The sequence below is a fragment of the Calliphora vicina genome, chromosome 4 (assembly GCF_958450345.1).
Source record: "Calliphora vicina chromosome 4, idCalVici1.1, whole genome shotgun sequence".
In the NCBI taxonomy this organism is placed as follows: Eukaryota; Metazoa; Arthropoda; class Insecta; order Diptera; family Calliphoridae; genus Calliphora; species Calliphora vicina.
Window position 1 is genome coordinate 112,944,360 of NC_088783.1, and position 15,831 is coordinate 112,960,190.

At 23.9% G+C, this 15,831-nt stretch overlaps 1 protein-coding gene across 1 annotated transcript; it reads right to left on the reverse strand.

The window, feature by feature from the left end:
• Nucleotides 1-11,979: 11,979 nt before the first annotated feature.
• LOC135958690 (retinol dehydrogenase 12-like) lies at nucleotides 11,980-12,976 on the reverse strand. Its single transcript, XM_065509581.1, has one exon. The coding sequence runs from the start codon at nucleotides 12,865-12,867 to the stop codon at nucleotides 11,980-11,982; it is 888 nt and encodes a 295-aa protein (XP_065365653.1). The 5' UTR covers nucleotides 12,868-12,976.
• Nucleotides 12,977-15,831: the final 2,855 nt, after the last annotated feature.

A 15,831-nucleotide genomic window follows, 5' to 3' on the forward strand; every position in this document is an offset into this window, starting at 1 on the left:
TTAAAATGGCTTCCCCGGAAATTCCCAAAAAGGGGATTTTAAATCCCCAAATTGGGAATTTACAAAATTTCAAGAATATCATGTAAATTTCGTAAATAATCATATAAAACTAGTATTTAGAGCTTTATTTCCCCAGAAAATTGGTTTATCTGGCGAAAAATACTTTAAAATTTTCTTTTATAACAAATCCTTAGAAATTAGTACTTTAGCCGGCCTAAAGTCCTTTAAACAAATTATCACCCTCCCTCCATTCTTCTTTCTTTTAGCAAATGTGTTTGTTGTCTTTTAGTCCTTGACATAAAAGTTATGACATGATGACATGACACATACTAAACAATGTTAAAACGTATGTTTAATATCCGTTTGCTTAAATATTCTCTCAATGGAGATTATGCCAGGAGATTCTAGGACACATCATGTAATTCAGAAATTGTTGTAAAATATAAATGTCATATATATTTTCATTTAGCTGTTCAAGCTTTTGTTCAACATTATGTGTAACTTTCATTTCCGGTTTGCTATTTATAAACAGCATAAAGAATAGCTGCAGACAATAAGACGAAAGTAAAAAAAAAACACAATTTCCTTGAGTACGTTTAAATGCCACAGTGATTTCGGAATAATACACGAAACAGACACACAGGTGTTTTTATTGTAAATGAGATTTGTAATAAATTACACGCACACACATAAAAATACTAACTCATTTTCATGCCCCATTCCTTGCAAAGCAGCAACATTATTTTAACAGTTAAATATTTTATGTCTCTATGTATGTGCCTGCCAGCCCCAGTGTTAAGGTGTTGAGAGCTGCTTGGCCAAAAGTAATCTGTCATATGAGCAGTAAGTGGGTTTGGGGGGAGAGTTTTTGAGATTTTCATCATCTCATCTCTGGCTGACTGTTCAGTATTATTGTGTTTTTGTATGTTTCTGTTTTTAGAGCTGAAACTTGTTTATGCCTTTTGCGTGATCGTTGGATTTATGATGATTTTTTCATTCATTCATTTCCCCCAAAACACACATATTGCCAGTGGAAAATGAGGTGCCACAATATTTCATTTCATTACTTTTATTTTCTATTTCCAGCAGCAATAACATATGTACATATGAAATATTTGGAATAAAGAACACAGGCACAGTGGTGAAATTAAAGACAATAAACTGCAAAAATATCAAAAATTGTTACAAAAGTTAGAGAAAAATCACTAAACATAAATTCCTAAATGGGGATTTAGAATCCCCCAAATGAGAATTCAACAAATTTAAAGAATAACACCTAAATTCCATAAATAATCATATAAAACGATTAATTTGAGTTTTTTGAAGCTAAATTTTGTTTCCCCAGAAATTCCCAAACTGGGGATTTTAAATCCCCAAAATGGGAATTCACGAAATTTCAAAAATATCACTTGAATTTAATAAATAATCACCTAAAATTTTTTGTTTTTACATTATTTCACAAAAAAGGGTTTCCCCGGAAATTCCCAAACTGGGGATTTTATTAAATAAAAATGGCAACCCTAAAAAATATGAAAAATTGTTTCCTAAAAATTTATAGATACTATATTAGTTAAAATAAACTATTTTTACCCACTTTTAGTTAAATTCCTAAGTGGGAATTTTAAATCCCCAAAATGGGAATTCTCGAAATTACAAAAATATCACATAAATCTTATAAATAATCGAATAAAATCTTTAAATTTAATAGTGTTCCAAAGAAAAAACTGTTAATTTGTTTATTTTATGCATCAAATTGGTTTCCCCGGAAATTCCCAAAAGTGGGGATTTAATGAAATGATTTTGGTAACCCTAAAAAATATGAAAAATTGTTTTCTAAAAATGTATAGATATTATATTAGTTAAAATCAACAATTTTTACCCAATTTTAGTTAAATTCCTAATTGGGGATTTTAAATCCCCAAAATGGGAATTCAAAAATTTTCGAAAATATCACATAAATCTTATAAAAAATCGAATAAAATCTTTAAATTTAATAGTGTTCTAAAGAAAAAGCTGTTAATTTGTATATTTTATTCACCAAGATGATTTCCCCGGAAATTCCCAAACTGGGGATTTTATTAAATGAAAATGGCAACCCTAAAAAATATGAAAAATTAATTCCTAAAAATTTATAGATACTATATTAGTTAAAATAAACAATTTTTACCCACTTTTAGTTAAATTCCTAATTGGGGATTTTAAATCCCCAAAATGGGAATTCACGAAATTTCTAAAATATCACTTAAATCCTATAAATAATCGAATAAAGTCATTAAATTTAATTGCGTTTCAAAAAAAACTTTTAGTTTGTATATTTTATGCATCAAATTGGTTTCCCCGGATATTCCCAAAAGTGTGAATTTTATGAAATGATAATGGTAACCCTAAAAAATATGAAAAATTGTTTCCTAAAAATTTATAGATACTATATTAGTTAAAATAAACAATTTTTACCCAATTTTAGTTAAATTCCCAATTGGGGATTTTAAATACCCAAAATGGGAATTCACGAAATTTCAAAAATATCACCTTAAGCGTCTAAATAATCATTTGAAATGATAATTTTGTTTATTATTATCACTTTAATGACTTCCCCGGAAATTCCCAAAACAGGGGATTTAAAATCCCCAAATTGGGAATTCTTAAAATTTCAAAAATATCGCCTTAAGCATCTAAATAATCATTTAAAATTATTTTTTTGTTTATAATTGCCACTAAAATGACTTCCCCGGAAATTCCCAAAAGAGGGGATTTTAATCCGCTTTTTGGGAATTCTCAAAATTTCAAAAATATCATCTTAAGCTTCTAAATAATCATTTAAAATTAATATTTTGTTTATTATTGCCACTAAAATGACTTCCCCGGAAATTCCCAAAGTGGGAATTTTAAATTCCCAAATTGGGAATTTACAAAATTTCAAAAATATCACCTTAAGCTTCTAAATAATCATTTTAAATGATAATTTTGTTTATTATTGCCACTAAAATGACTTCCCCTGAAATTCCCAAAATAGGGGATTTTAAATCCGCTTTTTGGGAATTCTCAAAATGTGAAAAATATCATCTTAAGCCTTCAAATAATCATTTGAAATTATTATTTTGTTTATTGTTGCCACTAAAATGACTTCCCCGGAAATTCCCAAAAGGGGGATTTTAAATTCCCAAATTGGGAATTCTTAAAATTTCAAAAATATCACCTTAAGCTTCTAAATAATCATTTAAAATTATTATTTTGTTTATTATTGCCATTAAAATGACTTCCCCGGAAATTCCCAAAAGGGGGATTTTAAATCCCCAAATTGGGAATTCTTAAAATTTCAAAAATATCAACTTAAGCTTTTAAATAATCATTTAAACTTATTATTTTGTTTATTATTGCCACTAAAATGACTTCCCCTGTAATTCCCAAAAGAGGGAATTTAAAATCCCCAAATTGGGAATTCTTAAAATCTCAAAAATATCATCTTAAAACTCTAAATAACAATTCAAAATGATTATTTTGTCTATTTTTGCTACTAAAATGGCTTCCCCCGAAATTCCTTAAATGGGGATTTAAAATCCCCAACTTGGGAAATCTCAAAATTTGAAATATATCACCTTTAGCATCTAAATAATCATTTAAAATTATTATTTTTTTATTATAGCTACTAAAATGACTTCCCCGCAAATTCCCAAAAGGGGGATTTTAAATCCCCATATTGGGAATTTTCAAAATTGCAAAAAAATTTCCTTAAACCTTTAAATAATAATTTAAAATCATAATTTTGTTTATTATTGCCACTAAAATGACTTCCCCCGTAATTCCCAAAAGTGGGGATTTATAATACCCAAATTGGGAATTCTAAAAATCACAAAAATAGCATCTTAAGCCTTCAAATAATCATTTAAACTTATTATTTTGTTTATTATTGCCATGAAAATGACTTCCCCTTAAATTCCCAAAATGGGGGATTTTAAATCCGCTTTTTGGGAATTCTAAAAATCACAAAAATATCATCTTTAGCCTTCAAATAATCATTTAAAATTATTATTTTGTTTATTGTTGCTACTAAAATGACTTCCCCGGAAATTCCCAAAAGGGGGATTTTAAATCCCCAAATTGGGAATTCTCAAAATTTCAAAAATATCCACTTAAGCTTCTAAAAAATCATTTAAAATGATAATTTTGTTATTATAGCCTTTAAAATGACTTCCCTGGAAATTCCTAAAAAGGGGATTTTAAATCCCCAAATTGGGAATTCTTAAAATCACAAAAATATCACCTTAAGCTTCTAAATAATCATTTAAAATGATAATTTTGATTATTATTGCCACTAAATTGACTTCCCCGCAAATTCCCAAAGTGGGGATTTTAAATCCCCAAATTGGGAATTCTTAAAATCACAAAAATATCATCTTAAGCCTTCAAATAATCATTTAAAATGATAATTTTGTTTATTATTGTCACTAAAATGACTTCCCTGGAAATTCCCTTCCAAACCACTGTACATTTCCCTTAAAATTTTGAAAATTTGATGAAAAAAACCAACAGCTTTCTTTTGTTTTTTTCGTTTTTTTTTCATTTTTGTGGTAATAGTGTAGAAAATTAATTTGAACGTGTTTAAGCCATAAAACGTACGCACACATACTTTGGCAAGGTACTTCACAAATACTTTATGGCAGCAGGGCGAAACCCAAAACAGCAGCAGCAGCAGCCAGCCAGCATTAAGAAGAAAATGAAAAGAAAATTTAATTAGATGACATGACAAGTCAGTCAAAACAAAACAAAACTTTTTCTATAAGATGAGATTTATTTTTAGCAAAATGTTTATGAGCAACATCAAAAACAGAATAAATGAAATTGAAAAATCGTTTGCCAGCTTACGATTGGATTTAAATTTAGAAAAATACTTGAATTTGCTAAAAAAGATGTCTGTTTTTTATTTGTTGAAAAAAATCCTTTATTATTGCCCTTTTTGCTGGAGTTTGATGTTTGCTTTCAATTTGTTTTTATTTGAAAGACTTTATCCTTTAGCCGTTTTTTTTTTGTTAAGGACATGTTCGATTTTGTCACTTTTGTGTGATAATTGCTTTTGTAGTACCATTCAAGTTCCATTTTTTTTGGGGAATTTTTTTCTCTCCCAAAGTAACATTGTCATTTGTTTGGCCAACATTCTTGGGTGTCTGCTGAGAGAGTCTGGCATAAAAACTAGACAGGATTTGGGCAGAAAAGAAAGGAATTTTTTGGAAAATTTCAATTGCTGGCAAGTAACAAAGAATAAATGAAGAGATTCTTAGAAAAAATTTAAAATTTTTTTTTAGGAATTTAAAATTTTTAAAATATTTTTCCAGCTAAAAATCATTTTAAACTGATTTCTGTCATATTTAATAGATTTTTATAAATTCCCATTTTGGGTATTTAAAATCCCCATTTGGGAATTTAATTAAATGTTTGTATTTAATGATTTTTTTGCAAATTATTGCTTTAAATTAATTTATAATAATTTTGGTAAACTTTTCTTGACTTCCCCGGAATTCCCAATATCAAAAAATCACTTCCCCAGTTTGGGAATTTCGGTAAAAACCCTTTTTTTGGAAAATAAAATACAAAATTTTACCTTCTCCAATTTAAATTAAAGATTTTTAGGATATTTCTGTAATTTTGGTCATTTTGAAGAATTCCCATTTTGGGTATTTAAAATCAACAATTTGGGAATTTAAATAAATTTCATTAAAAATGTTCTAAATCATGTTATTTACATCTATAAATCATTTTAAACAGATTTCTGTCATATTTCATGGATTTTTTTAAATTCCCATTTTGGGCATTTAAAATCCCCATTTAGGAATTTAAAAAATTTTACAAATTCAATGGTTTTTTTGCAAATTACTGCCTTAAATTAATTTATAATAATTTTGGTTAACTTTTCCTGACTTCCCCGGAATTCCCAATATCAATAAATCACTTCCCCAGTTTGGGAATTCTGGTAAAAACCCTTTTTTTGGAAAATAAAACACAAAATTTTGCTTTCTCCAACTTAAATTAAAGATGTTTATGATATTTCTGTAATTTTGGGCATTTTGAAGAATTCCCATTTTGGGTATTTAAAATCCCCAATTTGGGAATTTAAATAAATTTAATTAAAATGGTTTAAATCATGTTATTTTCATCTATAAATCATTTTAAACTGATTTCTGTCATATTTCATGGATTTTTTTAAATTCCCATTTTGGGCATTCAAAATCCCCATTTGGGAATTTAATTAAATGTTTATATTTAATGATTTTTTTACCAATTATTGCTCTAAATTAATTTATAATAATTTTGGTAAACTTTTCTTGACTTCCCCGGAATTCCCAATATCAATAAATGACTTCCCCAGTTTGGGAATTTCGGTAAAAACCCTTTTTTTGGAAAATAAAATACAAAATTTTACTTTCTTCAATTTAAATTAAAGATTTCTAGGATATTTCTGTAATTTTGGGCATTTTGAAGAATTCCCATTTTGGGTATTTAAAATCCCCAATTTGGGAATTTATTTAAATTCAATAAAAATGGTTTAAATCATGTTATTTTCATCTGTAAATCATTTTAAACTAAATTCTATAATTTTTCATGAATTTTTTTTAAATTCCCATTTTGGGTATTTAAAATCCCCATTTAGGAATTTAAAAAATTTTACAAATTTAATGATTTTTTTACAAATTATTGCTTTAAATTAATTTATAATAATTTTGGTTAACATTTCTTGACTTCCCCGGAATTCCCAATATCAATAAATCACTTCCCCAGTTTTAGAATTTTGGTAAAAACCCTTTTTTTGGAAAATAAAGTACAAAATTTTGCTTCCTCCAATTTAAATTAAAGATTTTTAGGATATTTTTGTAATTTTGGTCATTTTAAAGAATTCCCATTTTGGGTATTTAAAATCCCCAATTTGGGAATTTAATTAAATTCAATAAAAATGGTTTAAATCATGTTATTTTCATCTATAAATCATTTTAAATAGATTTCTGTCATATTTCAAAGATTTTTTTTAAATTCCCATTTTGGGCATTTAAAATCCCCATTTAGGAATTTAAAAATTTTTAAAAATTTAATGATTTTTTTGCAAATTATTGCTTTAAATTAATTTATTATAACTTTGGTAAACTTTTCTTGACTTCCCCGGAATTCCCAATATCATTAAATCACTTCCCCAGTTTGGGAATTTCGGTAAAAACCCTTTTTTTGGAAAATAAAATACAAAATTTTACTTTCTCCAATTTAAATTAAAGATTTTTAGGATATTTCTGTAATTTTGGGCATTTTGAAGAATTCCCATTTTGGGTATTTAAAATCCCCAATTTGGGAATTTAAAAAAATTAGATTTTTTACATTTTTATTGATAAAATTGTTTCATTTCGTGTCAAGTATTAAATTTAACTCACCAAAAACATGATTTTTTTTTATTTCCCCTCAAAAAAAAATAAAACATCCTCAATTCCTTTTCATTACACACAAATTTGTTTTATTACATTTATTACACCAAAAATTTACACCTACTTCATACACATATTTCACAAAAATATAAAACACATTTACATTCCTATAAAAACAGACAATAAAATGCAAACATTCGCTATTTTTTTATGGATTTCTTTGCAAAAAAAATATTGCCATGTCCCCTGTAAAATAACCATAAAACATTTTACACGTATGTTGCGACAATATAAATTTTACTCCATAGAGTAGAAAAACAAACAAAAAAATCTCTACAAAAATATTAAAACAAATTTTTATTTTATGAGGCAGCCAGCCAGCTTCCCGTATGTGCAAACAGTTAAAATCTACAATTCATTTTTGTTTAATAAAAATTTATAGAAACTGTAAATGAATGAAAGGGAAGAGCATGAAACACAAATGAAATAATGACTTTTTTATAATGATTTATGGAGAGGTGGATAGAGAAAGAGAGAGAGAAGAGCTTAAAAGAGGGATAAACACAGTTTGTGGGGATTACAAATCTAACAAAAATCATTAAAAATAAGTTTTCTTGGTTAGCTTAACATTTGAATATTGTTTTAACAACTTTTTAAAGGAATTTCAAAAATTCCCATTTTGGGGATTTTAAATACCCAAAATGGGAATCCTTTTTATTGCCCTAAATTACAGAAATATCTTAAAAATATTTTATTTAAACTGGCTAAAGTAAAATTTTGTATTTAATTTTCCAAAAAAAGGGTTTTTTCTGAAATTCCCAAACTGGGGAAGTAATTTATTGGTAATGGGAATTGTGGGGAAGTCAAGAAAAGTTTACCATAATGATAATAAATAAATATAAATTAAGAAAATGTGAAAAAATCATTAAATTTATAAATTTAAGAAAATTCCTAAATGGGGATTTTAAATACCCAAAATGGGAATTTAAAAAAAATTATGAAATATAATAGAAATCGGTTTAAAATGATTTATTGATGAAAATAATATGATTTAAACCATTATTATTAAATTTAATTAAATTCCCAAATTGGGGATTTTAAATACCCAAAATGGGAATTCTTCAAAATGACCAAAATTACAGAAATATGCTAAAAATATTTTATTTAAACTGGCTAAAGTATAATATTGTATTTTATTTTCCAAAAAAAGGGTTTTTACTGAAATTCCCAAAATGGGGAAGTAATTTTTTGATATTGGGAATTCCGGGGAAGTCTAGAAAAGTTTACCAAAATTATTATAAATTAATTTAGAGCAATAATTAGTAAAAATATCATTAAATATAAACATTTTATTAAATTCCTAAATGGGGATTTTAAATACCCAAAATGGGAATTTTTCAATATAAACAAAAATACACAAATATCCTCAAGATCAATTCAATAATCCAGCGAAAATAAAATTTTGTATTTTATTTTCCAAAAAAAGGGTTTTTACTGAAATTCCCAAACTGGGGAAGTGATTTATTGATATTGGCAATTCCTGGGAAGTCTAGAAAAGTTTGCCAAAATTATTATAAATTAATATAAATTGAGAAAATGTGAAAAAATCATTAAATATGTAAATTTTTTAAAATTCCTAAATGGGGATTTTAAATACCCAAAATGGGAATTTAAAAAAATGTATGAAATATAACAGAAATCGGTTTAAAATGATTTATTTGATGAAAATAACATGATTTAGAAAAATTTTAATTAAATTTATTTAAATTCCCAAATTGGGGATTTTAAATACCCAAAATGGGAATTCTTCAATATAAACAAAAATACACAAATATCCTCAAGATCAATTCAATAATCCAGCGAAAATAAAATTTTGTATTTTATTTTCCAAAAAAAGGGTTTTTACTGAAATTCCCAAACTGGGGAAGTGATATATTGATATTGGCAATTCCGGGGAAGTCTAGAAAAGTTTGCCAAAATTATTATAAAATAATATAAATTGAGAAAATGTGAAAAAATCATTGAATTTGTAAATTTTTTAAAATTCCTAAATGGGTATTTTAAATACCCAAAATGGGAATTTAAAAAAATTTATGAAATATAACAAAAATCGGTTTAAAATGATTTATTGATGAAAATAACATGATTTAGAAAAATTTTAATTAAATTTATTTAAATTCCCAAATTGGGGATTTTAAATAGCCAAAATGGGAATTCTTCAAAATGCCCAAATTTACAGAAATATGCTAAAAATATTTTATTTAAACTGGCTAAAGTATAATTATGTATTTTATTTTTCAAAAAAAGGTTTTTTACTGAAATTCCCAAACTGGGGAAGTAATTTATTGGTAATGGGAATTCCGGGGAAGTCTAGAAAAGTTTGCCAAAATTATTATACAATATTATAAATTGAGGAAATGTGAAAAAATCATTGAATTTGTAAACTTTTTAAAATTCCTAAATGGGGATTTTAAATACCCAAAATGGGAATTTAAAATAATCCATGAAATATGACAGAAATCTGTTTAAAATGATTTATTGAGGAAAATAACATGATTTAGAAAAATTTTAATTAAATTTTTTTAAATTCCCAAATTGGGGATTTTAAATACCCAAAATGGGAATTCTTCAATATAAACAAAAATGCACAAAATTCCTTAAAAAATCGATTATGGCGAAAATAAAATTTTGTATTTTATTTTCCAAAAAATGGTTTTTATTGAAATTCCCAAACTGGGGAAGTAATTTATTGATATTGGGAATTGTGGGGAAGTCAAGAAAAGTTTGCAAAAATTTTGTTTTTAACATAATTCTAATTTTTAATAAAAAAATAAGAATTTTTTAAGGAGTTTTAAAGAATTATAAATTTTAAGAGTTTTATTTTTATAAAATTCTTATTTTATTTTATTTTAATTTTTTATAAAGAAAAATAAGAGTTTTTTTAATTTAATTTTAAAATTCTTAAGAGTTTTTTTTATTATTCTGTAAGGAGCCTTAAAGAGTTAAAAATTTTTAGAATCTTATTTTTTTTATAAAATTATTATTTTTTTTTAGATTTTTTATAAAAAAATAAGAATTGTTTTAATTAAATTCTTTTTCAATTTTAAAATTCTTAAAGAGTCAAAAAATTTTAAGAATTTTATTTAATAAAATAAAACTCTTATTTTATTTTAATTTTTTATAAAGAAAAATAAGAGTTTTTTTAATTTAATTTTAAAATTCTTAAAGAGATTTTTTTTTGATTATTCTGTAATAAGGCTCCTAATAAGAATTAAAAATTTTAGGAATTTAATTTTTTTTATAAAATTCTAATTTTATTTTTGATTTTTTATAAAAAAAATAATAATTTTTTAATTAAATTCTTTTTTAATTTTAAAATTCTTAAGGAGTTTTAAAGAATTGTAATTTTTAAGAGTTTTATTTTTTTCAAATTCTTATTTTAATTCTTTAATTTAATTTTAAAATTCTTAAGGAGTTTTTTTTATTATTCTGTAAGGAGCCTTAAAGAGTTAAAAATTTTAAGAATCTTATTTTTTTTATAAAATTTTTATTTTATTTTTGATTTTTTATAAAAAAATAAGAATTGTTTTAATTAAATTCTTTTTTATTTTTAAAATTCTTGAAGAGTCAAAAAATTTTAAGAATTTTTTTTCTTTTTTAATTTTAAAATTCTTAAGGAGTTTTAAAGAAATAAAAATTTTAAGAATTTTATTTTTATAAAATTCTTATTTTATTATAAAGAAAAATAAGAGTTTTTTTAATTTAATTTTAAAATTCTTAAAGAGTTTTTTTATTATTCTGTAAGGAGCCTTATAGAGTTAAAAATTTTAAGAATCTTATTTTTTTATAAAATTATTATTTTTTTTAGATTTTTCATAAAAAAAAAGAATTTTTTAATTAAATTCTTTTTTAATTTTAAAATTCTTGAAGAGTCAAAAAATTTTAAGATTTTTTTTTAAAAAATTTTTTTTTTTTAATTTTCTAAGGAAAAATAATTTTATTTAAAAAACTCTTAAGGAGTTTTTTTTATTATATTGTAAAGAGCCTTAAAGAGTTCAAAATTCTAAGAATCTTATTTTTTTATAAAATTTTTATTTTATTTTTGATTTTTTATAAAAAATTAAAAATTTTTTTAATTAAATTCTTTTTTAATTTTAAAATTCTTAAAGAGTCCTGAAATAAAAAAAATTTTAAGAATTTTTTTAAAAAATTTTTTTTTTTTAATTTTCTAAGGAAAAATAATTTTATTTAAAAAACTCTTAAGGAGTTTTTTTTATTATATTGTAAAGAGCCTTAAAGAGTTCAAAATTCTAAGAATCTTATTTTTTTATAAAATTTTTATTTTATTTTTGATTTTTTATAAAAAATTAAAAATTTTTTTAATTAAATTCTTTTTTAATTTTAAAATTCTTAAAGAGTCCAAAAATTTTAAGAATTTTTTTTTAAAAAATTTTTTTTTTTTAATTTTTATATAAAAAAAAATACTGTTATTTTTAGCTTAGACTAGGAGTAGCCTTAATAAATTAACAATTTCTTTACTTAAATTAACATTTTCACTTAAAAAGAAAAATTTAGTTTTCTACAAAGTCTCCAATTTCACCATCTTCAAACTCTCCTGCCACAGCCAATGGGCCAAATGGGGATTTCTAACCCAGGGCGGCATATACGACTGTTTCATATCCACATAAAAGCCCCCAGATTTATTTTCCAACTCAGGATCCAAAGCTAAATATATGGCTGTTTGTGCACCCGACTTGATGCTTTTGGCAAAAAATCTGAGCAAAGGATGAAACAAACACCAGGTATTTTCATATAGCAAATCGGTTAGAACCAAACCGGGATACAGGCAATTGGCAGTGACTAGAGAATCTTGTAAAATCTCTGCTAGTTTGAGGGTGAATAGGGTATTACAGAATTTACTTTGCAGGAAGGCCTTGAACCAGATAAACGATTTTTCACTTTGTAGATCTTGTTTATTGAGCAGAGCCAAAATATGGGCATTTGAGGAAATGGTTACAATTCTGCTGGGTCCGGAGCTTCTGAGAGTATCCAGTAACAGATAAGTGAGTAGAAAATGACCCAAATGATTGGTGGCCAATTGTAGTTCATAGCCATCGCTGGAAAGTTGCCTTTTTTTGGTGACTATAGCTGCATTATTGATTAAGATATGAAGACTGTGTTCTTGCTTCAAAAATTCCTCCACAAATAGTTTAACTGAAACCAGCGACGACAGATCTAACGATCTGTTAAAGACCTGTAAATTTTTGCTTTGTTTTATTATCTCCAAACGGGCCTCTTCACATTTCTCATAATTCCGACAGGCCATATACACTCTAGCTCCTCGTTTTGCCATTTCCTCCTTGCCTATGCCCCGATTACAGCCCGTTATAATGACCACTTTCCCATCCAAACGATTAAGCTTTTGATAGCGTGGACCCTGTAAATATTTCTTCAGGAAATACAACATAATCCACAGAATAGCCAAGAGAGCTATGATACCAAACACCCAAAACCATAATTGCTCTCTGATGTGATTGTAATGGGAGGTGTCTTTGTTCTCGGTATTATTGGAAGATTTTAATCTGTAACATTGGTTTAAATCAATAATATTTTAAAAGAAATTCTAACTAAATTGAAAATTCACTTACTTAATTAATTCCATTTGAAAATTTTGTTCAAATCGTAGTTGTATTCTCTCGGATGACAGGTTTTAAACTGTTTACAATTAAATCATTTCTTTAGTTTGTTTGCAAATAAATAGATAATTATTTTAAAGCTTTAATGGCCAACTAAGAGAATTAATAATAAGCAACACTAAAGGGCAAAATATAAACAACAAAATTTAATATAATTAAAAAAAATAACCACTAAACTGTCTAACAAAATTTAACTTAAAAAATTCATAACATTTAAACATTAAACCAAAATTAAGTTTACTTTATTTAAGGGCCTTATTTTTGCCCTCCACTGTACAAACTTTTAAAACCAGTATACATCGTAATGAATGCATGTAAACGTCTACAGAATTTTTAATTTTCTATACATATGAATTATTAACTATAGCTAGCTATCTAGCTATAGTTAATAATATTAAAAGCTGACTGACTTATTTGGCTTATTTGAAAAATTTAAGGCTCAATACAAGCAATTGTTTAATAGCAAAGAGAATTGCTTTAAAATGAGCAAAATTTTGTCTTTTCACAATGACAACACACAAAAAAAAAACAACTACATTTCTTAGAGCCAAGAGAGCTAATGCTCTATAATTAAAAACAATGTAAAAAACTGAATAATTAAACAGATAATTACACTAAGCTACAAAAAAAATACAGGGAAATTAGTAATATAAAAAAAAATATTAATAAATTTTTAAGAAAACTTAAAATTTATGAGAAAAACTAATAAAAATTAAATTTTTTAAAAAAGTAGTATTTTTTTAAAAAAAGTAGAATTTTTTTTAAAAAAGTAGTATTTTTTTTTATTAAAAAAAAGTATTTTTTAAAAAAAGGATATTTTTTTTTTAAATAGTAGTATTTTTTTAAAAAAGTAGTTTTTTTTTTAAATAGTAGTATTTTTTTCAAGAAAACTAAAATTTATGAGAAAAACTAATAAAAATTAAATTTTTTAAAAAAGTAGTATTTTTTAAAATAGTAGTATTTTTTTAAAATAGTAGAATTTTTTTAAAATAGTAGTATTTTTTTAAAATAGTAGTATTTTTTTAAAATAGTAGTATTTTTTTAAAATAGTAGTATTTTTTTAAAATAGTAGTATTTTTTTAAAATAGTAGTACTTTTTTAAAAAAAGTAGTATTTTTTTAAAAAAGTTTTTTTTTTTAAAAATAAATTAGTATTTTTTTAAAAAAAATAGTATTTTTTTAAAAAAAATAGTATTTTTTTAAAAAAGTAGTATTTTCAAAAAAAAAGTAGTATTTTTTTTTAAAAGGTAGTATTTTTGTAAAAAAGTAGTATTTTTTAAAAAAGTAGTATTGTTTTTAAAAAAGTACTTTTTTCAAAAACGTAGGAAAAATCTAAAAAAATACTTCAAATCTTAAATTTTAAATGGAAAACTACTGAAAATTTTAATTTTTAATTGAAAATAAAAAAGTAGTATTTTTTTAAGAAAGTACTTTTTCTAAAACATTTTTCCAAAAAACTAAAAATTATTAAGAAAATCTAATAAAATAATTAAATTTTTAAAAGAAAAACATTAAAACAACCAATTTTATATTCGTACTTTTTTCAAAATGTAGTAAAAATCTTAAAAAAAATTACTACAAATCTAAAAATTAAATGGAAAACCACTGAAAATTTTAATTAAAAATAAAAAAAGGAAATTTTTGTACAAAATAAAAAAGTAGTATTTTTTCAAAAAGTACTTTTTTATAAACATTTTGTACAAAAACTATAAAGTCTAATAAATTTTTTATTTGAAAAAGGTAGTATTTTTGGAAATAGTACTTTTTATAAAATTTTTTTACAAAAAACTGAAAATCTATCTATTATTAGATTTTCTTAATAAAAAATGTAAAAAAGTACGTTTTCCAAAAAGTACCAAATATACTACTTTTTTCCAAAAATAATATTATTCAGTAATTCTTTTAAAAATATTATAGAAAATAAAAAAATTTACTCAAAAATAAAATTTTTCAAAAAGGTAGTATATTTAGTACCTTTTCTTAAAAACAATTTCATTGAAAAAAGTAGTAAATTTAGTAGTTTTTCCCAAAAAAAAAACTAAAATTAATCAAATAAGATGAAAAAAAACACATTTTACTCCTTTTTTAGAAAAGTAGTAAATTTTTCAAAAAGTAGTAAATATACTACTTTTTTCCAAAAATAATAATATTCAATAATTCTTTAAAAAAAATTATAGAAAATAAAAAAATTTACTCAAAAATACAATTTTTCAAAAGGTAGTATTTTTAGTACCTTTTTTAAATGTATTAAAATAAGTTAAATATGTATGGAATTTTTCTTAAAAACAATTTCAGTTATTTTTCTGTTAAATTAACGTACTTTTCTAATAAAAATACTAACATTTCCAAAAAGGTAGTAGATTTAGTACTTTTTCCAAAGTTTGCTAAAATTGTAAAAATGTTAAAGAACTCAAATATAGCTTATATATAACTATACTTTTCTTCATTTACCAACCAATAGCATGCTACAGTTTTCAAAATCTCTTCAATCTTTAAAATTCATTTAATTTTGCTTTTATTTTGTCCAAAAAAAATCTTTAACTTAAAGTACAAATATCAACAAATCATCTTAATGATAAGCATTTGAATGTGCAAAGCTTAAAAACGCCTAAAGTTATGCTTTCATTTCTTTTCATCATCTTGCTTATTTCTGCAGCAGCATATTTATTTGTCTAGCTGTATCTTTTACAGTTTTTAATAAAATCCTTTATCTACTCAACATAAAACTGCAACTAT